The sequence below is a fragment of the Aptenodytes forsteri genome, unplaced genomic scaffold (assembly GCF_000699145.1).
Source record: "Aptenodytes forsteri isolate BGI_AS27 unplaced genomic scaffold, ASM69914v1 Scaffold261, whole genome shotgun sequence".
Lineage (NCBI taxonomy): Eukaryota > Metazoa > Chordata > Aves > Sphenisciformes > Spheniscidae > Aptenodytes > Aptenodytes forsteri.
In genome coordinates this window covers 125,316-147,962 of record NW_008795583.1, presented here as the reverse complement: position 1 = coordinate 147,962, position 22,647 = coordinate 125,316, and the positions used below count along the sequence as shown (strand labels likewise).

At 47.3% G+C, this 22,647-nt stretch overlaps 1 protein-coding gene across 1 annotated transcript; it reads left to right on the top strand.

The window, feature by feature from the left end:
- Nucleotides 1–1,105: 1,105 nt before the first annotated feature.
- Nucleotides 1,106–21,012, top strand: PPM1G (protein phosphatase, Mg2+/Mn2+ dependent 1G). Its single transcript, XM_009282299.1, has 10 exons — nucleotides 1,106–1,180; nucleotides 1,347–1,416; nucleotides 11,703–11,788; nucleotides 14,149–14,281; nucleotides 15,717–16,186; nucleotides 16,621–16,758; nucleotides 17,567–17,801; nucleotides 19,293–19,422; nucleotides 19,742–19,844; nucleotides 20,285–21,012. The coding sequence occupies exons 1-10, from the start codon at nucleotides 1,106–1,108 to the stop codon at nucleotides 20,486–20,488; spliced, it is 1,644 nt and encodes a 547-aa protein (XP_009280574.1). The 3' UTR covers nucleotides 20,489–21,012.
- Nucleotides 21,013–22,647: the final 1,635 nt, after the last annotated feature.

The window sequence follows — 22,647 nt, the reverse complement described above, 5'->3', positions numbered from 1 at the left end:
CATCCATCAGTTCTAGGCTTTGCATTGGAATAGCCAAGTTCGGTTTGCTTACCCATAGGGTGAAAGAGGTCAGGTGCCTGGCTGTAAAATCTGGGTGGTGCCTTCTTCGAAGTCTGCTGTTCTTGTGAGACCTTGTGGAGAGAAAGGTTGCTCAGTGTATAAGCTTATATGTTGTGGATCTTTGTAGTTTGGGAGCATGCACAGGGAAAGGCTGGATGCAGTTTGATATTTAAGCCCAAAACACCCCTGGGACACACCTTCCCTCCAGTTTGCCCCCAGAGATTCTCAGGGTTTCTGGACAGTTGCCAGAACCAAGATGTATGTCTTACCTTAGGAAGTGATACCTGGGGTTGTACTTTGGGTTTTGCACTGTTAGTTGACTGATTGCTTGTCCTTTGCTTCACTGTTTAAAAGACACTTGAGAGAAGCTGGGCTCTTTGCCTTGCTTGTCAGGTAGCTGTGCCTGAGGCCAGCAGTGCCTTCCTGGAGCATCTGAAATGGCCAGAAGAGCAGGAAGGAGCCTTTGTCCCAAGAGATTTTCCAGTCCAGTTGTTTGCTCTCACTGGATGTGGTAATCCTGTGTCCTGCAAGGCTGCCTTTCATCGGGCTGTTCGGATAGAAAACTGTTGCCATCTGTGACCGTATTCACCAGGACAAGCAAAGGCAAAGCTACAGTTGGTTGAAGGCTTGAGGTCAGGAGGCTCCATATTTGACCTTCTGGCTTTGTCAGTGCATCAGAGTGACTTTTCAGTTTGCATGGCTCTTGTTTGGCAAGAACTGGGGAAGAGAGCGTCTGTGGGAATGGCCAGACTCTATGGGTGACCCTGAGCCAGTTGCATTTGTCTGTGTGGGGGAAGTTGCCAGTGTATCGGTACCAGTATAACTTGTATTTCTGTAGTCACGCTTGGCTAGACAGCCCTCAGCCTAGGTACCAGTTTGTGCAATAGAGTACAGCTTGCTGCCTCATATTCTTTAAGGACTGTGAGCTACTACGGTAACGCAGGCATTACAAGTACTGTGAGCAGAGGGATTTGATTCTGGCTTGAGCTTGGCCATATCTAGAGGAGCTGTACTGAGGATCTGAAGGGGTTTCCAGTACAATCTCATGGTGACAAGGCTGTGTTACTGCTCTAGCACAGAGAACACCATAACACCCTCTTTGAAGATGAGTGCTCGCCAGGTAAGCTTTTGAGAATATGAGAGCAGGCTTTCTTACTGTTCTTGCTCTCCCCTCAGATTTGAGAATCCTTGCGTCAGTGCTCATAGCCTCCCTGCTTCTTTCTCCCACTTCTCTATGGGGGTCTAGTGCAATCCATGTCATTCCAGACTTTTGCTCTCTCTTTCAGGATGCACACAACTGCATACCCGAGCTGGACAGTGAAACAGCCATGTTCTCAGTCTACGATGGACACGGAGGTAACTGCATCCACTGTTCTCTCCAGAGTCCTTCGGTGTGGCTCTTCTAGGTTGCTCAGTGGCTGCTGGGGCAAGCATCTATCTATCATTAGAAATCTTGCTCCTTCTTGGGAAGCATTTTCTTTGATAGATATCGTTGACTAAGGTTCTGAAAGTTTCTTAGGGTTTCTAGAAGGAAGGTCATGGGTTGATTTGAAATTGAAATGAGATTTGCATTCCATTTTCTAAAACTTTTCAGAGTGGCTATTTTCTTGATGAATAAGCTAGACAGGATAGTCACAGAAGAGTGGCAGTAAGAAAAACTACATGAGATTGGACCAAAGGTCTGACTCCAGTCAGTATGTTCGGGTGGTTGCCAGTACTGGTTGCCCAGGGAAAGAGTGAAAAAACAGAACAGGCAGATCCATTCCCTGACATATCTTCCCAGCTTCCATTCCCCACTTAAGGGCTCCCTGAGCTAGAGGTTGCAGCCTTTTGATCTTATAGACACGCTCAAGTCTTCTTGATGAACTAACTCTTCATGACTTTGTCTAATTGCATTTTAAACCAGGTTTATCTGTTTGGTGATTATTTGCATAGGATGTTTTGTATAAAACTTCGTTATTTGAAAAAAAGACTTCAATCTAAATCTGCTGCCTGATAATTTCACTGCAATATCCCCAACGCTTAAGAGAAATTAGCAAATAATCACTCTGTTAGCACTTTTCACTTTCATAATTTTGGACTCCACGTCCTTTCTTCCAGTCAGAAGAGTCCTAGACTTGTCTCTGGTCATACAGCTGAATCTGTATTATTAAATAACAGCAGCACCCATTTTCTGGCCCTGAGGTCAATTGGCATAGTCTGGCCACACTGATGCTATTAAACTGTCTTAGCATTTAACATAGTGTGGCTGCATCCAAACTGACTTGGTCCCTGGTTCCTACTAGATCCTGAACTGTGTCCAGAAATTATGAGAGTGCTAACTAAGTTATGCCAAAATTGCACCATGGATCATTCTAATAATTTTTAGCATAGGTGATGAAATGCATGGGCCATGGAACTCATTAGGCTACTGTTGTTGGATATAGCCAAGGATTCCAAACATTATATTGTACCACAGCTCTGATTATATTTGTCCTTTTTTTTTGGACATAGTCTAGCTCTGCAACATGCTTTTAGTTAGGCTGACTAGAACTGCCTATAGCTTTCAAGTTACAGATATACCATGAATTTATTGTGACATAAGTGTTTTCTGCTTTGTTCTCAGTTCCTTTCCTAACAACATGTTAGCTGTTTTGATACAAATAAACTGTAAGCTGACATTTTTAGAACTCTGTCCCCAGTTTCTTCCAGATCTTTCCTAAGTGGTAATAGATGGCTTTGAGTCCCTCAAGTGTGCATATGGAGGTTGGTTGTCTTTTCTTTTTTTCATGTTCTTGTCTTTGTCAGTGAGGAATTTCATCTGCCAATATCATGCAAAAGCACAAGATCCTGCTGTAAAATTTTGCAAAATATTTTAGTTTTGATCATTCTGAATGATCCATCACTTCTTTTCTGGATTATTTATGTAGATGTTGAACAACTTAAATGTTCAAGGAACACTCCCAGTAGCCATCCTCCGTTTTGAAAACTGTCTGCTTCTATCAAACCTTACTTCTTTTCCCATGGCAGCTTAGTATGCAAAAGATTTGATGATTTATTTGAAAGCTTTTTGAAAATCTATATGGAGTAGATAAACTAAACTACTTATTTCCTCCTGCTCATTGACTCTTTGAAAAAACATTGACCAGTTTGTGATATTCCCTGCTGTATATTTAACCCCTGCCTATTCTACCATATGTATCCATGTATATGCTAATTCTATTAATTATAATTCCTACTGTTTGCTGCATTCACATACCACACATATGCTGGTCTGTAGTGTTGTGAACCCAGTTTCCACCACTCTCTGAGGCTTTTTAATTTATTTTTTGGTATGATATGTATGCCTTTCATTTCTCTGATAACGGAGCAGATTCAAGTGGAAGGTTACGTACCGCAGTTCATGATTTCTCATTCTTCTTTAGAACAATTCTGCCAATTTGTAAATAAGAGTTTAAGACCTTTTTTTGCAATAGTCATTATTAAAAAGGTCAGCCTGAGTAGGTAGCTGACTAGTAGTTCTTCAAAAGATATGGTCTGTCTGAAGCATTTAGATTGAATGTTTTGAAATGATTTTCCTCCTGAACATCATCTTAGAGTGCACAGAGACCTGGGTGGAGCAGCTGCTGATATCCTGAAGATTATCTTTGAGAACACTGGGATGACGGGTTGGTTTTGAAAGGCAGAGAAGGACAAAGGAAAAAGGATATAGGGATTTAGCAACTATTCAACTTGATGTTATTTCTTGCAGGAATTCAGAAACCGTTTGTAAGCATCTAGCAGATATGAAGACAAGTAGCAGCTAGCTAAAACTGGTCAAGAATGAATAATATCAAACCGATCTATTCTTCAAGATTAGTGTGTTAGCTTCTCAGCTAACAGGCAGGTCTATTTCATGTGTTGGGTTTTAGAAAGACTTCTGACACTCTTATGACATTCCCATTAGTGTAGGACATGATTTTTGGTTTTTTAAAAATACAATAGGAAAGATTCAAGGTAGACATTAGGGAAAGGCATTAATCAGAATGGCAAAGCACTGGCATGGTTTTCTAACTTGTGGTTTAGATTTCCGGTGATTGAATCTCTACAGCTCTTCCTAGACAAACCTTATCAGGAAGGATACGGATATAGTTGAACCTGACTCTGAAGATCGACTTTTGTCCATCCCTACTTTTGTATGATTTTATTGATGCATTAGTTCTTTAGTTTGAAACAATTCCTCAGGTCTGTCCCATGTAAAAGAAGGTATTAAGGTGGGAGCCTCTCTAAGCTTTATTAGCTGCCAGTGCAAAGATTGAATTTAGCTTTTCTTTTATACCTTGCTCATCTATCAGCCTTAAACTTTCCAGTAAGCTTCCCGCTCCAGGCAGATTGGGAAAAGTTTTTATTATTGTGTTCCTTGAAAAAGGGTGGGGTTTGTTTTTCTTTTTTTTCCATATTTAGCTTTCCATCTCACTCATCAGTTTTTCTTTTATGTTTTCCCCCTGTGGACAAGACTTCCAGTTTTTGAAAGATGCTGCTGGTTTTTTGCCTTCCCCAGTTGCCTTTTTACTTGCCCTGGCCTCCCTGCTCCCAAATCTTGGAGAATGATATACAGGTACTCTGTACCTTCAGTATGGTGTTTGTGATCAATCTCTGTTGCTATCTACACATGCTTTATCCTTTTTAGCTGTTTCTTTTCCTTTCCTTTTAATAAGTGTCTTCATTTACACATAGCTCCCCCTTTTCAGAGGTCAACATTATCATAGTGAGGTTTTCTTTTTGTTCCTACCAGGGTGTTTAATTTGAATACAGCAAGCCCTGTTATAATTTTTTTCCAGTTTGTATGCAGAGCAATGGATCTCTCTTGCCCTGTTCTTGGTCATCTTGCCTTCTGATCTGCCTTAGCATTCTGCCTCCCTGTCATTGTCTCAGGGTGGGAGTTAATACTCTGGTCTTAATTTTTTTTTTTTCCTGTTTTGGCATAGTATTCCAATCCATAGGGATTCTGTGATATTTTTTGTTAGCTAGTTTATTTGTTGCTTGACTCTAAGCTTTCTTTATTTTATATTCAAATGGTGTGTATGTGTCTAAATACAGATCAAATCTTGGAGTGGGATCTACTTTCAGCCTTGTGAAGATCAGATAGGATGGGTTTGCGCATGTACATGCGCTGAAAAAATATTTGATCTAGGAACCTGTATCTCTGGAGATCTTTTTCTTGCCTAGGTTTCTGCCCTGAGGCTGCTGACCGTTCTTGTCTTCACATGTCATATTCAAGCCTGTGCTCCTGGAGATAGAGAAATCATACTGCAGTGAGATTCCAGCTGGGTCTTAGGTACTCTGGAGCCAGCCTTGCCTGAAATACCGAGATAAATTGACTTTGTTCCATATTTCATCTGAATGTGTCTCCTGCTTTTAAAACTGAATCAGATGTGGGGTTTGGCAGTGGCATCTAGCAGTGCAGAAATATGCTCTGAGACCTGAACTTTCCCATGTATGCTTTCACCTTTCTGCATGGTCTTTCAGACATCCTGAAAACTCCACATGCTCTCTTGCAAACAAAAGCGGTCTCTTTTTATAATTTTCTAGAAACGTAAAAGTACACACTCTGGAGAATCCTCCAGATATTTACTTTTTAACTGAATTCAGTGCTACAGGTTATATATTTTACTCTAGCCTCCTGAAGACCTTCCTACTACTGCATCTGGGTCGCATTAAGCAGGAAATGCAGCTGAGGCCTTGGCATTACTTAGCTGGATGCTGCTCCTCTAGAAAACATTAATAAAATTATTCATGGAGACTTTGAGAGTTTTACAGTGGGTTTCACACTGGAGATGTGGAAGATGTGATCCTGGATTCATTGTTGGTTATGTATTATGGTTATATGTAAATAATTGTATTCTCTAAGTGTTCAGCCCCTGAAGCTTTTGAGGTCCCTGACAGCTGAAGGCACTCCACACCCGTGGGTACCAGAGCCTGCTTTTGTACCTCTGCTTCTCCTCTGTCCTGCTTCTCGGGGAAGTGTGAAGAAATGGAAATTGTATTTGATGAGGTTTTCTTTTCCCTGCTGTCCTAAAACTGTCAGTGCCAGTTGACAGTTGGACTCCTACAGCAGTTTAAAATGCACCTTGGAGTGTGTAGAGCCTTGTCTGGCAGTTACAAGCAACAGACTTCATTCGTCCCCCTGGGGAGATAGTCCTGTGGTCTTGCCTACCTTGGTGAGGGGAAGAGCTTGTGTGGCAGTTCCTCACACTTACCTTGCTGTGCTATATTGTACTCATGCACTCATCCTTCTCTTGCTTGAACAAAATTGTTTGTTTTCTGGGTACTTGCATCTTTGGAAAATTCATTCTGTTTTACTGCTTTGCAGGTCAGTTTTGTGCTTCAAAGAGCACTTCCCAACTTTTACCATTTTGCTGGAAATGTTGTTTCAAGTGCTTGTTACAGGTGAGGGCAACCAGGACCATTTGCTGTAGGTCTGCTTAGGAAACTATACAGCCCTGAGCACTTACTTCGTTGCTGACAGATATTTTGAGGCTTTTGGTCATTTCTGATGCCCAGGTGAGCATGAGTGGTTTCAGGAATATTTTATCCTGGTGGATTGTCTGTTGCTTCTCTATAAAGCCATAATAAGAGCGTAAATTTGTGTGTATAACACAGTAACTGCAGAAGTGAGGGAAATTTTAATTTTGAGACAACGCTATAGTAGGTGCGGCATCATTGAAGAAAAGCAGCAAGTGGCTGTAAAAGGAGCGGGAAGTCTTTTGCTCAGAGAACTTTGTGGTCTGTCCTGGGAGTCACTGTTACTCGGTTGCAACTGGTGTCTCTCTGATAGTTGTTCTCCTCCCTAATTCCATGCCACAGGCTAGGAGTATCATGGGGCTGAATCCTTTGATCCCTTGTGGAACTGTCAGGGGAAGGACCTTGATGAAGAGCACCAAGCAGGACTGAGGTGTCTGAATCAACTTTCGTAATTACCTGGCTCTTCAGCCCTGCTGCTGATGCCCTCATCCCTGCCGTCAGAGGAAGAATGCTTGATATCTAATGAAGACAAGACCTTGATAAAATGTGGTGGGTGGGCCGATTTTGGCATAAGTGTAACCAAATCCAGGAGTATGTTACATAATGAACTGAAAGGAGCCATTAGCATCCACCAGGTAATTACGCTGGTTGCACCCGGGCTAAACTGCAGAAAGGCTCCCTCGCCACAGCTGGCCCTGGTACGCAGAGCCCACTCAGTGTGTGAGTCAGGACCTGGAGTGAAGTAGAGCTGCTCTATTGCACTCTCACAAAGGCTTTGTCAGTGAGAAAAACCTGGTGGGTTTCTTGCTGCGACAGGTCCAGAAGTGCTGAGACGGAATATTTTAGTGCATCTGTCTGCATGTAGAAGATGAATCCTTGAGCCAGTTCAGTTTCTCTGGCCACGGTGGCAGCAATGTGCTTTGAGTTACTGACTCAGCTTATAAAACCCATTAGATCTCACTGGGACTGCTGTGCTAGCAGCTAGACCTGAGGTCTCTGTGCAGGGCCTATAGCTGCCTCCTGTGCACCAAAGGGACACGCACCTATTAGATCTGAGGACTCATTTTGATGGATCATCTTCTGCAGCTGGAGGACTCCGAAGGAGTATCTTGTTTTTCTAGATGTTTTGGTTAAAACACTGTAAGTGAGCACCTTTGTATCCTCTGAGCAAGGGAGATGGGGTACTGCCACAACCAGCTCTGCTCACAGAGGGTGGCCTGGTTTGAGGGTGAGCTGCCGCCGATGGAGAGAAGTCTAGGAGACTGGCAAAAGGGTCCTGTGTGAAGCCTCATCAGTTTGCAACAGAAATGTCTTTTGTGACATCTGTGCTGCAGCTGCACAGGAAGCATCAAAGGTTTCTTGTCTTCTGTGGCACCTACAAATTCTCTTACAGTAATTTGTCTTTGGGTAGCCACAGTCAGGCACATCAGACTTTCCCAGATCACTATTTAATCTCAGTGTCCCTGTTTCAGACAAATGGCTTGTTTAATTGCCAAAGCTTTTCATATTGGGGCTGGCTTCCTGCTTCTGTGGTGACAGAGCAAGATCTTTCCCTATAGCATTGCTTTGCGTGGTGCTGCCAGGCCTGTGGAAAGCATCTTCCTGCAGGCTGTGCTCCAGCCCTATGCCCTGCCTGCTTACAGGGGACGTACTGGGGCCAAGGCTGCAAAGCTGTTGGTGGCTTTCTCAGATCAAGCTACTTGTTGCTGTGAAGAAAATCCCTTGTCCCTAGCTGTGGCAGAAAGATTGCAATGTTCGGTCATCTTTTCCATCTGGTGGGTGATCAGGTGTCCACACTGGTATTATTAGATCTGTCAGCTGTTTCCAGTAGCACAGATTGCACAGAGCTGCTGCCTCATCTGCAGACCCCACTGGGCAGGGAAGGGGGTGCCCTTCAGTAGCTCTTTTCTCCCTTTCTGATCTCTGGCCAGGTAGCTGTGGTCAGTGCTCTTCTGCCAGAACAGTTACCTGGTACAAGTGATGCAGGCTTTTACCCACCCCATTCCTGTTTAGCCTAAGACTGTTAGGATAGCCTCTGAAGAGCTGCAGGGCACAGCATGGCTTGCGTGCAGATGACCCACCTGTGTCTCTGTCATACACTCTGGATGATGCAATTCAGTGCCCCAGAGAGTGTCAAAATGACATAAAGTCAGTGCCATTATGCTGGTCCAGATTGGGCAGGCAGGAATGATTGCAGATTGGAAGAGAAGCTGGAGGAGATTGCATCTGCCCCCTGCAATGACCAGCGGTCGTGTCAGGAGCCCACTGGGCCTGTACCCTGTCCTGTAGTTCCTGATTTGGATATTGCAGATATTCCTGCAGTTTTCCTAGTTTTTTTCTTCCTCAAACTGCTGAGGCACGCTCAGTGCACCACCCTGCTTACTGGTCAAGCCTTTATGTGGGAGTGCATTGCCATCACGTCTAGGTCTCGACCAAGATGCCGGCCAAGTCCTGCAACTCGCCTGGAACAGCTCTGCCCATGGCGCAGCCCTGTGTCCCAGCAGCAAACTGCCCCAGCCACCTTTGGGCCAGGCTGGTCTGCTCGATCCCTGTCGTATGAGCAAGGACATAGCAGCTGTCAGTGTTCTCTGCAAGTGCTTCAGGGCTACTGTTTTATGGCCTGCTAATTTACGCTCTAAGTAAAAGCAGCCTAAATAAAAGGATGCACATAGTGTGCTCCTGGCCTGTTGTTCTAGGACCATCTCATAGAGCATTCAGATCCGCTGGGTGGTTTTCTGCCATGGTCCAAGGCTCTGCACACGTTTTCCTTGGTGGCCATACCTCTCTGAGCAGCACCTGCTCACTCCCCCTAGTTCATCAAGTGATCTGGAAGACCTATCACTGTCCTTATTCACTACTCCCTCTGTTTATAATTTTCTCATAGAAATTTTGTTTTATTTTGGCTCTTTGATAAAAATGTTACACTATCATCTGGATCCTGTCCTTCAAGACTGCATATAAACACATCTTCCCATGTGATTCTTTGTTCAGTTTCATCTCATGACCGGTAGTTGGCAGTTCTTTAATCTATTCAGCATGTGCTGTCTTGAAAGTTTAACTTTTTAAGCGAAGTGCTTAAACTTATATACAGATATGTAAGTTATATATAATATATGTATATGCAAGTTATATACCTTACCTAAATCTGTTACATCAGCATGCTTAGTTTTATCAGGCAAAATCATAGTATCTTTAAGAGCAGATGTTGAATTGGATTGGCAAGATCTGCTTCCATAAGCCCATGTCAGTGAACATTAATTGTCAGTCTTCTTCATTTGAGATCCTGTAAGGGCCAGCCAGTCTTTGTTTTTCTGCCGTTTTTCTGTGATTGTCAGGTCACCTTGGTATTCCCTTTTAAGTTCTCATTAAAATGCTAGGGTCACTTGTATTTCTCTCTTAGATCACTTATTTTGCTGTGATCTTCCTTCCCCCCCCTTCCTCCCACTCTGCATTTTTGAGAGCACAGTCAGAATAGAGCTCAGTCTCTTTGTTGTCTAGAGCCACAGCATTGAACTTTTTGCAGTACTATTTTAACAGCAACCGTTTTGCAAGGTTTCTGTTCTTTGTCAATGGCCACTTGATCCCTTCTCTGCAGGCACATTTGAAAAGTCCCTTGTCTGCTGTTTCTTTCTTTCTCTCAAATCTCACCACCTTTTCACTTCCCGCTATGTTCCCTCTGCCTCTCCCTTTGCTCAGCTGATGGCTAGCTACTTCCCACCCTTCTCATACTTCCCCCTCGATTCCCTTGCTCCCCTTTCCTTCACAGAGCTTTGCTCTTGTGTGCATTACTTCTCTTCATGCCCAGCTACCTGCACAGCCTCTGTTTGGCTGGAAGAATAGGAGGGAAGCTGGGATGTGCTAGCAGGGAGATCAAGAGTTGAGCGGCTGTTACAGTTTTGCTGTAAAAACCTTCCTTCTGTAGCCAGGAGGAAGGAGCATGCGCGGCTCTCTTGCCTTTACCTATAGCCATAGGAGAGCTGGCAGTGTGCACAGACTCTCTCGAGCGCTATGCTCAGCCCACTCATACTACTCCTTCTTTGCCCTGTGATAGAGAATGGCTCATCCAGCACAGTCTTAAGCACACTCCTGGACCCTGCAGCTGTACCCCTCCATCTACCTGTGGACTGCCCTGCTCCCCTCTCTGCCACCCTTCTGTGGCTGTCATTTAGTTTGTTTCTCAGTTTCTAGCTCTAATTTTTCTTTCTCATGACCTGTGACCCAGGTTCCTTTGCCCGACATCATTCTTTGCCTCTCATATAAAAACCTAAATTACTAGATTGATCTCTTGCAAGTCGCACTATTCTTTCTGGTCCCCCTTGCCAAGATGAACTATAGAAGTTCACAATCCTTCACTGTTTAATCTTCTTCCTCTCTTAATAGCACCTTCATGATCACAAAAAATGTCTCCTGTGCTCTGTTGCATACTTGACGGTATTAATTACTGAGCTGCTGGAGTGTTTCCAGCTTTTAAAAATCTTTCAGCAGCTCTAGGAGTGGGTGCTTGGTTTGTGTTGTTGACTGTCAATCCAAGTTATCCTCTGTGCTCTTGGCAGCCTAGTGTTCTGGCCACCGTTCACTCATGCCATGCACACACACACACCCCTTCCCATACCAAGATGACTGCTCTGCCAATCAGGACCCCCGTCTTCCTGAAAGGTGTATCTCAAGGGTGTGGTATCGTATTTTCATTAGTCTAGAACACAAACTAGAATACATAATGCTTTTTGTGCTGCTCATCAGGTGTCGGTAATGCTCTGAGAAAGAGCTTACATTGACCAAAAGCTTCCCTTTTCCCCTGCTTGTTTATACCTGTGCTTACATGTGAAAATAGAGCTTCCTAGGTAGGATGGGCCTAAACAGTTGTCCTAAGTGCCAAAATGGGCCTAAGCTCCCTTTCAGGAAGCTTATAGCATTGGCCAAACCTGATGGGTAAGAACTCATTGAGGTTTGCCAGGGGTCATCAGCAAACCCTGCTGTTCTGGAGATGCAGCCTGCTGGGAGGTGTGAGTGAGATCCCCAGCACTCTGTTGTGTGACTTTTCCGTGTCTGGGTTAGTTCTGATTTGTGTCCCAAGATTTGCTTCAGGAATTCAGTTACTCAAGAGTGCATTTTGCTTCTGGGAGGACCAGTCTCTTTAAATGACTTCTGCTCTCTTTCAGGAGAAGAAGTTGCCCTATACTGTGCCAAGTATCTTCCTGAGATAATCAAAGACCAGAAGGCCTATAAGGAAGGCAAACTGCAAAAGGTAAGAATCTAGCTCTGCCCTGAAACAAGTAAGCACCAATGCAGAGGAAAGCCCTTGTTTAGATAGCTAATACTTATGTGCAGGGCCCTGTCCCTCCAAGGTCTCTCTGCCATGTCTTCCATTTTAATTTCCCTTCCTTGTTTCTAGGAGTGTACACCAGGTGTTGATTGTATTTTCAGAGATAAATATTCTATTTTCGAGCTTTCTTTTTTTTTGCCTTTTTTTTTTTTATTTTCAGACTCGTTCCAGTCAAAGGTGTGGGCTGGTTCTTTGAGTGTTTTTTTCTGGGTTGTTTTTTGGGGGGTGGGGGTAGCTTTTGTCAGAGGTGGGAGATTAGTTCATGTCTTGCTTCCACCAAGCGATCCCTCTGTTGTAATTCTTCATAGTACTAGTGCCTGATCTGACATCGGGTATTCCATGGGTTGGTGCTGAGACCTGTAGCAGTGTGGGCAAGGGGAAGGTAGTCCCTCCAGAACTTCCATTTACATCTAGACTGAGGATAGCCTACAAAGCAAACTTGAGTCAGTTTGTGGCTCTTGCTCTAGGCTGAAACACCCAAGTATCGTGCTTTGCTGATCCCAAGCTGGCTGTGCTCGCTGACTGCAATAAGCCTGTCTGCTGAGTAGAGGAGCCTGCATGCTGAGCCATTCCCCACAGTTGCTTTGAATGCTATCCTGTGCCCAGGCCCGCTGTGGGCTTCAGCAAGGCTTGCGACTCAGTGTCCAATAAGATCCTCCTAGAGAAACTGTGGAAGTGTGGGCTGGATGAGCAGACAGTGAGGTGCATTGAAAACTGGCTGCATGACCAGGCCCAGAGGGTGGTGATCAGTGGCACAAAGTCTAGTTGGAGGCCAGTAACGATCGGTGTCCCCCAGGGGTCAATACTGGGTCCAGTCCCTTTTAACGTCTTCATTGATGATCTGGAGGATGGGGCAGAGTGTACCCTCAGCAAGTTTGTAGGTGACACCAAGCTGGGAGGAGCAGCTGTACACCAGAGGGTCGTGCTGCTCTGTAGTGCAGAGAAATCTGGACAGGCTGAAGAAATGGGCTGACAGGAACCTCGTGAAGTTCAGCAAGGGGAAGTGCAAAGTCCTGCCCCTGGGGAGGAACAACCCAATAGCACCAGTACATGCTGAGGGCCACCCAGTTGGAAAGCAGCTCAGCAGAAAAGGCCCCGGGGGGTCCTGGTGGACACCAAGTTGACTGTGAATCAGCAGCGTGCCCTTGCTGCAAAGGTGACGAATGGCGGCCTGGGCTGCATTAGGAGTGTTGCCAGCAGGTGGAGGGAAGGGATCTTTCCCCTCTGCTCAGCACTGGTGAGGCCACCCCTGGAGTGCTGGGTCCAGTGCTGGGCTCCCCAGTACAAGAGAGACGTGGACAGACTGGAGAGAGTCCAGCGAGAGGCCGCTAAGATGCTGAAGGGCCTGGAGCATCCCTCCTATGAGGAAAGGCTGAGGGAGCCGGGGCTGCTCAGCCTGGAGCAGAGAAGGCTCAGGGGGATTGAATCCATGTGCAGAAATACCTGCAGGGAGGGTGCCAAGAGGACAGAGCCAGGCTCTTCCCGTGGTGCCCAGTGCCAGGACCAGAGGCCATGGGCACAAACTTGACCCAGGAGGGTCCCTCAACATCAGGAAACACTTTTCAGTGTGAGGGTGACTGAGCACTGGCACAGGCTGCCCAGGGAGGTGATGGAGTCTTCATCTTTGGAGCTATTCAGAAGCCATCTGGACATGGTCCTGTGCAACCGCTCTGGGTGGTCCCTGCTGGAGCAGGGGTTTGGATCAGAGGGACCCCAGAGGTCCTTGCCAGCCTCAGCCATTCTGTGATTCTGTATGGTGTATGCTGAAGGGCCTGGAGCATCCCTCCTATGAGGAAAGGCTGAGGGAGCTGGGGCTGCTCAGCCTGGAGCAGAGAAGGCTCAGGGGGATTGAATCCATGTGCAGAAATACCTGCAGGGAGGGTGCCAAGAGGACAGAGCCAGGCTCTTCCCGTGGTGCCCAGTGCCAGGACCAGAGGCCATGGGCACAAACTTGACCCAGGAGGGTCCCTCAACATCAGGAAACACTTTTCAGTGTGAGGGTGACTGAGCACTGGCACAGGCTGCCCAGGGAGGTGATGGAGTCTTCATCTTTGGAGCTATTCAGAAGCCATCTGGACATGGTCCTGTGCAACCGGCTCTGGGTGTCCCTGCTGGAGCAGGGGTTTGGATCAGAGGGACCCCAGAGGTCCTTGCCAGCCTCAGCCATTCTGTGATTCTGTATGGTGTGCGTTCTGGAAGAGATTTGATTGCACAGCATGACATGCAGGCATCCTGTAAGGAAGATGAAATGTGCATACTCTTGTGTCTGTGTTCATATGTAGGCCCTGGAAGATGCTTTCTTAGCCATAGATGCCAAGCTCACCACTGAGGAGGTGATTAAAGAGCTCTCTCAGATGGCTGGACGACCCCAAGATGATGAAGATGAGAAGGAGAAAGTTGCTGATGAAGATGATGGTAAGTCAGATGCCACTGAATAGACAAGACTGCAGCTCCAGGCCAGGAACTGAGAGCAGTTGGGCCTGGTCTCCTTTAGCAGAAGGTTTTCTGTCCAAATTTCTCAGTTAAATTTCAGCTGGAATTGAACTGCCACCCCTCAGCACTCTTTGTTGCTTTGGGCTGGTGTTAGGGGAATTCTGATTTGTTTGGTAGCTTAATCTTGTGAATAACAAACCAGTCTGTCACAGTTTTCCATAGGGCTTCCTCCATGGGGTGCAGAGTTCTAGTATGTGTCAGAAACCTCTGAGCTGGGAAGTTGGGCTAAGTTGTGAGGTGAAACAGTATGATGTCCAGTGCTTAGCTCTCCCAGGCTGGTGGCAGACACCAGCTGCAGATAGGATTGAAGTAAATCCTGGTCTCTTCAGCAATTCTTCTTCTCACAAAGCAGCAAGTATGCTTTTCCACCAGCAAGTAGTTGCCAGACCGTGAAGCCAGCTAGAAGGTGAATCCCAGGGTAGAATCCTGTGCTGCTCTCAGCTGAATATCTTGTGACTAGCCTTGAAGCAGATGTAAAGCAATACCGTCACCTTGAACATTGTGTGTTGGTCTGAAAATGCTGAATTGGTTGGCCCTCATTCTCCAGCTGACAGGGACAAAGTGGTTTTTTGTTTGTTTGGGTTTTTCTTCTTTTTGTCCTGTACTTTCAGGAGTATTTGGGATATGGGTATTTCTTTTCCTTTTGGGATTAATTAGCAAAGAAAATGATAACCAAGGGGATGTCAATAGGGAAACAGTGGTTGTTGGCTCATAGTTTAGGGAAAGTCATCCTGTTTTCTGTCCAGTGTCCCACTCGGGAGATACTGCGTTCACTGCCTAAAGCTGTTCGATCATCTGTTTGTAAGTGTCTAGATCACTGCTGGTTGGGATCTCTGTGGTGCTTAAGGCCCATGGAGCAACTGCTGTAACAAAAACTTCTTCCCGGTTGCAGTATTAATGAACAAATCTGCACATTAAAGTGGTCTATCTGCTTCCCCCACAGCTTCAGATGAGTCTGCACTCATGAAATACGAAGCTTTTTACCCTCCAACTTTACAGCTAATTTAAACACTCTGTGCTGCCTACAAGTCAGCCAGATAGCATCAGAGGCCAGAGGCACTAGGGTAACTTGCAGACTGCATGCATCAGCTGTGGTTAGAAGCCATTCCCCTGCCATTTGCATATTGTTCATCTGCAGCGCCTGGAAGCTGTGGGACGGTGCAGGCCTGGCTGTGTTTGTCTGTGCCTGCTAGTGATCAGCCTGTTGAGCATTACTGAAACCTGTCTGCAATAGCAACCTCCAGTCAGGGCAGCTCACTGCTGAACCCAGCATGTGCTCCACAGCTGCTGCTATGGTGATATATCCTGCTTTCTGAAACCTCTTTGTCCTCATCCCCCTCCCCCTTTCCATTTTTAGTGGATAATGAGGAAGCTGCTCTTCTGCATGAAGAAGCCACAATGACCATTGAGGAGCTTCTCACACGTTATGGACAAAACTGCACCAAGAACCTCAAAAACAAGTCTTTAGCTCCAGCTGGGGAGAACACTGCAGAGGGGACAGGCAAGCAGCATGATGGGGAGTCAAATATGAATGGAGAGGCTGACCCAGGGGAGCTTACCGACCACAAGGAGAGGAAGAATGGGAAGCCAGATGAAGAAATCACGGGTATTTCCTCCACCTCAGACAAAGCCAGCGCTGGAGGCAACAGCCCTGCTCTGCAGAAGCCTGAACTAGGCAAAGGTGACGAGGCCGTCACCTCTTCTACTGGGGAGGCCGGGCCCTCCTGCTCCTCTACGGGAAAGCCCCAGCGCACAACCAAATCCAAATTTTTTGAGGACAGTGAGGATGAGTCAGATGAGGTTGAGGAAGAGGAGGAAGACAGTGAGGTAGGAAACAGCACTGGGACAGAGTGGCCTTCTGGCTGGGCAGAATGCATTGCTTACTGTGGTACTTGAGCTACGAGCCTCTGGCTCATCCTAGGTGTGTCCTAGGAGTAGGTTTTTCAGGCTGATACTTTGAGACCATCTCATGGGAGTGTCGGGGATTGTTTAGATAACCCTGAAGGAAACATAACCTCATCTGTGCAGTGGCCATAATGGATAGCCCTTGGTCTTGCTGCATGCACCATCCCTCCATTCACTGTGGTAGTTGAAACTAGCTGCTCTGATTGTAGACATCAGGTGTGGGGAAAACATACCAGGTCATCTCACTCTTCTGGGGTGAACTTATCATCTGTCCCCAGGATGGAGGGACCAGCTGTCTGGGGAGGGCACTGCGAGTGTCCTGTGTGACTCCTGGTGGTATCTCTCATTTCTTGTAGGAATGCAGTGAAGATGAGGATGGTTACAGTAGTGAAGAGGCAGAGAATGAAGATGATGAAGATGACACTGAAGAAGCAGAGGAGGATGAGGATGAAGAGGAGGAAATGTTGTTACCAGGCATGGAGGGGAAAGAGGAGGTGCACACCCTGTTCTTGTGTTCTGCAGCATAGTGTGGAGCCAAGGGCACTTGGGCACTCAGCAAGGAGTTATTTCCATTCAGATGAGGATAAAACACCCCTTTTGTTCTCCTGTGGCTGAACACAGATGCTGACAGCCTGACTTTATGCAAAAGGCTGAGGGATAGGGCATGGATCTGGGCAGCAGGTTGAGATCAGAAGAGGCTGACCCCAGTGCTGGGTTTGCTGTGCTTAGGAACCTCTGTGGGGGTTGGCGTGGAAGGAGAGTACAGGACAGTAGCAGGACTGCTCTGCTGGCACTGCTGCTCCTGGGCAGAGCATTGCTCTTTGCCAGGCCAAGGCTGTGGCTCCTCAGCCCATGGCAGTGTTGGCAGATGGGCCAGGGACCTAGGATGTCAGGAAAAGGGGACTGCAGCTTCCAGGGTGCCAAATTCTCTCTTTGGAGAGATGTGCTGGCTTGCAATGAGGCTTCTGCTTGAGCTGGACTGGGACTGGAATCAACACATTAGAGCTGAGGGTATAGCAGGACATGTTGAACACTGGAGAATCCTGAACCACTGATGCTTTGTGAGGCTGGAACGGAGGTATTGCTTGACCCTGCCTCTCAATGAACACGCTCCTACTGTGTTTCACACTTCCCTCAGGCTTTTCTCCATTGTTCTGTGTGCGCTTGCGGGAAGAAGGGGTGAGACGCAGCACCTCAGGGTTTGGGACACTGCTGGGCCTGTGGTGGCTAGTGCTGGTTCCCTTATTGACCTGATATGGAGCAAGAGAAAGGATTCTCAGCAAAACTATTTGTTTCTTGCAGCCTGGCTCTGACAGTGGGACAACTGCTGTTGTGGCGCTTATCCGGGGCAAGCAGCTGATTGTGGCTAATGCTGGAGACTCTCGCTGCGTGGTGTCAGAAGGTGGCAAAGCTGTCGACATGTCATATGACCACAAGCCGGAGGATGAGGTAGAGCTCGCCAGGATAAAGAATGCTGGTGGCAAGGTCACCATGGATGGGAGAGTGAATGGCGGTCTCAACCTCTCCAGGGCAATCGGTGAGCAAGACGGGGGTGAATGCTGGCATGCCTGGCCTCAGAGTGCTGTGCTCAGGACATCTATGCTTCTAGCACTTGCCAGCCACTAAGTTTAAGGAACAGTTTTTAACTGGGTGATGAGTAGAACCTATTCAATATTTGATGTGGTGAGATTTCAGTCTACTTAGAGAAAATGGCCATGAAACTGGCAGACATCGGTGGAAAGCAACACCTAGCACCTGTCAGGCTCCAGCACAGGACAGAGTGTGTGAAGCCTGCAAGGCTGTTGTGCCAACAGCTGCGTTGTCAGAAACCTCCTCATATAAACTGTCTCAAAAACAGACTGTTGACTTTTGAACAGGATTTTTTCCTGTTAGGAGGCTGTTGAAGGACCTTGGTATGTTGCTTCCTGGGGACCTAACTTTATACCAGTTTGAGCTCATTTATTCCTGAGCCAGCCTTGCCTTTTAATTGCACAAACTCTATCCCCCTTGCTGCAGTGCTTTAGGCAGCACCTGAGTGCTCTTTGTACTCATCTTTTGGTCTCTTATGAGCAGTGTTGGAGTAATTAATGGCTTAGAAGACTGGGCATCTCTGTTAGCAGACAAACAAGGTCTTGGTCCAGTCAATGGCTACAGTATGAGCAGATGAGATGCTGGGAGGCATTAAGGAAAGGGTAGTGAATAACACTGAGAATATACTGGGAAATACACAGAGAATGGAAGGAAATGTCAGCAGCTAAGGGTGTGAGTGGAGAGTACTTGTGCAGAAAGACCAAAATGATTGAAATTATTATCCTAGGGTAAAGAGATAAAAACACATTTAGGATGGAAACTAGGAGTCTGTTTGCCTAGGGAGACACTGGCATTTCCACCTACTATTTTGCGGTGGCCGTGGAAGTCCCTTTCTAGGATGTAATTCCACATAAGCTTGCTAGTCAGAGCTGAGGATCGGTTTTCTCAAGTGAGCTTTGGCTACTGAGGGTTTGGGAAGACCTGAACCCAGCAGTGTGATGTGGGCATTGCACTGAAATACCTGGCCCTGGACAGCCTGAGCTTCTGGAAAATGAGCATCTAGTGTTATCACAGCAAAGCCAAGCTAGTGTTGGGGTGAGCTGCAAATCCTGCTCCAAGACATGGGATAGCTCATCTCATGAGCACTGCTGCAGGATCTCAGCTGGTGTTGTCAGATGCCATGTGTTGTTGGCCTGGTATTGCCCCAGAATCGGGGAAGTGGCACTTGGTATGGGGTGAAGAGACGCTGAACTGGCAAAGGCACCTCTTTCCCATTGCATGCTAACAGCATGTTGGGCTCACCAAAGCTGATGGCTTGGACATGTGGCAGATTTCTCTGTCTGATGCACCCACAGCCTGATCTGCTCTGGTTGTGGGAGCACCGGCTCCAATTCTGCTGGGGTTGCCCTTTGGCAGGGCAGTGTTTCTCACTGTTCAGGGGTAGGCAGCATTGCCAGGGCCCAACCACAGCAAAAATTGATCCTCCTCTCCACTACAGGTGATCACTTCTACAAGCGGAACAAGAATCTGCCTCCGGAAGAACAGATGATCTCTGCCTTGCCTGACATCAAGGTGCTGACAATAAATGATGACCACGACTTCATGGTCATTGCCTGTGATGGAATCTGGTGAGTAGTGAGGGAGCAGTTGTGCCTCTTGAGCATCACTACTCTTGGTCTTTCTCTGGAGCTGGGCTTCAGGAAGGCCCAAGAGCCCTGGGTGCTAATCAGCCCTTTTTTTCCCCATGACCTCAGAGAGTTAAGTTGGGCCCCTGAGGAGCTGTTCTCAGCTGGAGGGATGTCACAGTGTGCTGAGCTCTGAACACTCCTGCTCCTCACTGCATGCAGCTTTGTTCCCATCAGCTCCCTGCCACAGTGAGGCGCTCTCAGGACACTATGGCATGACTGCTCTCTTCACTTGCCCTTCTGACCTCTCCACTCTCTGCAGGAATGTGATGAGCAGCCAGGAAGTGGTGGATTTCATCCAGTCCAAGATCACCCAAAAGGATGAGAATGGAGTCCTGAGGCCGCTTTCCTCCATTGTAGAAGAGGTAAGGTCCAGAGCTTCACCATCCCTTCAGCACACAGGGTTTCTGCATCCTAGCTTGGGTGCCTGACTCTACCCTCCCTCTCTATCAGACTGGTTTGTTCAGCACTTGGGGTATCTGGCAGCACATGGGCTGCAACACTGGCTGGAACAGGAGCAGAGACACCTCTGAATTGGGACCCAGTTCCTTTGGCACCCTGACCAGTGTTGCTGACCTCTAGGTTGCTGTCAGGCCGAAGGAGTTTCTGTCCACTTTCAGAAAACCAGGGCTGCTGAGGCTGTTTCTGTCCCTTGTCTGGTTGCAAACAGCATTTGAGCCCAGCCCACACCGTTCTGGCCTGGCAGCCCCTAAGCCGCTGTCAGTTGCTAGAATGGGCCCAGTGTCTCAGGTTATTCAAAGTGCTGTGTCTGTGCTCTCTGCTAACCTGTCCTGTCCCTCCTCAGCTGCTGGATCAGTGTTTGGCTCCAGACACCTCAGGGGATGGCACCGGCTGTGATAACATGACCTGCATCATTATCAGTTTCAAACCCCGTAATACACACCCACCTGCTGAAAGTGGGAAGCGGAAACTGGAGGACATGGCAGCACTGGCAGCACCAGCAGAAGAGAATGGCAGTGATAACAACAAGAAGGCCAAGCTGGAATAGCAGGCCTCGCACAGGGACTTTGCTGTGCGCTCACCAGACTCGTTTCTTAAACATGCTGAACTCAAGACTCCAAAGTCTTGTCCTTTTTTTAGCCTTAGCAGAGGCCTTGTTTGTCCGTGTCCTGGTTGGGGGGTGGGGGGCGGGTCTGGTTAGCAAGGGCATGTCGCACTGTTCATCTGTAACCATTCCAAAGAGGGAGCCAAGGGCAGAGCTGCGCGTGGGAGCAGCCACCAGCCACAGCGCAGGAGCCCACTGCAGCTGGCAGCCTGTGAGCACAGAGCCCTGTGGTTAGAAGGATGTCCCCCCATTGTCTCCATGTGGTTGTTGCCATTTCTGTGCCTGTGAATTTCTGTTTGGAGGGAAGAACTTTTTCACTGTTGAGGTTTTTTTAATCTGCACCCGATTATTTAAGGCCCTTTCTGTTTTTATTTGTGAAACAATCTGGCTGTGGTGCTGCTGCCACACCTTGTTCTGTTGTACACTTTCAATCAATACTTTTTTCAAACTAAAAGCCCAGAAAACGTAGCTGTACTTTTGGTCCTTTGTTCTTTCCTGGAGGTGGGGGGTGAGGAAGGTGGGATGGGAAGGAGAATGTCTGTCCCTGGTGTCTCAGGGCACTGTCGGGGATGTGGCTGCAGCTCATGGGAAGCAGCTGGCTTCTGCCATGTGGTTGCAGAGTGCCAGCCCCTGCTGCAGTGCTTGGGGCTGCTGCCTCTCCATTACCCAGAGATGGCTCAACTGAGGACAGTCTGTTGCACACAGAGCAGGAGACAAGTTGTGTCTGCTGAAGGGACAGGGGTACCAGTCATGCTCCTGAGCTAACTTGCCCACAGCATGCTGCACCCCATCTAGCTGCATGCTCTCTTCAAGGTGTGATAAGAGGCAGCTCCTGCCTGGTGTGCTGGATGGTGTAAAGCCTGTACAATGTGTGTTGATACTGCAGCTGCTCCCACAGGAGCGAAGTCCCTGGGCTATAAACCACTGATGGAAAGGTCAGCTGCTACTCCCTGCTGCTGTGTCCCTTCACCTTCCACCTGGCATGGTATGGAGCACAGGAAAGCACAGATGAGGTTTGCAGGCCAGATCACCTGGCACACCTTCCTCCAGCTGCTCTGGGGTTCCTGTGTCATGGGGGAGTGCCCTTGGCAATGCCTTGCACTGCAAGTCTTCCCTCTTTGAAGTTGAACTCCACCCTCCTGGTCCCGGCCTGTTGTCTTAGCCTCTGCAGTTCAGTCAGCCCATGCCTGCCCAGCTTAGATGCGTGCATCTTGTGTCATCTTTGAGCGTCTTCCCTGGTGGCCCTGAGCTTAAGGCCCTGTGTCTAGTGGCTTTCCAGTGATGATGTGTCCAGACCTGAACTGTTTTGGTCTCTGGATCATCAAAGCTGGGCTCCTGCAGCCCTGTGCAGGGTTGGGAGTTTGGAGCCACAAACATGCAGGCGCTGCAGTCAGACTTTCTGCTCAGGCTGGCTGTTTCTGCGCTCAGAAACTTTCTGGATGAGCTGATGTGTTCCCCTAGAATGGTGCTGCCTGAGGAAAGCACCCAGGAAGAATTTTTTCTTTTGCAAAAGTGGGTTTCTTCAGGTTTGTCTCACTCTGGCTAAGGGGCAACTTGATACCTGGTACTTCCTCCCTGCTATGAATGCACTAGCCAAGTTGCTTCCAAATTTTGAATAAACAGACCTAATTATCAACAGGAATGAGCAGAATTATTTTCTCCAGTCCTAAAAGCATTTGTTATTTCTGAAGTCCCTCTAGTTTCCACACATCCTTTTTAGAACGGGAACAGTAGGATGCTGTAGAGCCTCATGCAGAAGAGTAAATCCCAGTCCTGGATGGAGTGCCTGGAGCTGCAGCGCCCTGGGATGCTAAGCCAAGAGGCAGTTTCACTTAGTGGACTTAAAAATGCTGTTTGTCTGAATTGTTGTGTGCCTGCTGTCTCGTTCCTGCTGCACGGCATCAGTCTTGAGAGGGTTTGGTTTTAAACTTTCTTCCTGGTCATTAAAGTTTTTGATATAGGACTTAGCACCAGTCTCTGTGGACTCTGGTTAGTGGTGATCTCACATTAGTAATTTGTATTGAGATGTAACTGGGTTTAGACCATTTACTGGGTGCTCTGTTGATGTTTTATCATGCCAATTTTTAATCAAAATGCTTTGT

Coding starts and splice junctions, on each gene's coding strand:
- PPM1G (XM_009282299.1), top strand. CDS start 1,106: ATGGTGACAAGGCTGTGTTACTGCTCTAGCACAGAGAACACCATAACA. Junction 14,282..15,716: donor AGTTGCTGATGAAGATGATG/GTAAGTCAGATG, acceptor TTCCATTTTTAG/TGGATAATGAGGAAGCTGCT. Junction 16,759..17,566: donor GCATGGAGGGGAAAGAGGAG/GTGCACACCCTG, acceptor TGTTTCTTGCAG/CCTGGCTCTGACAGTGGGAC.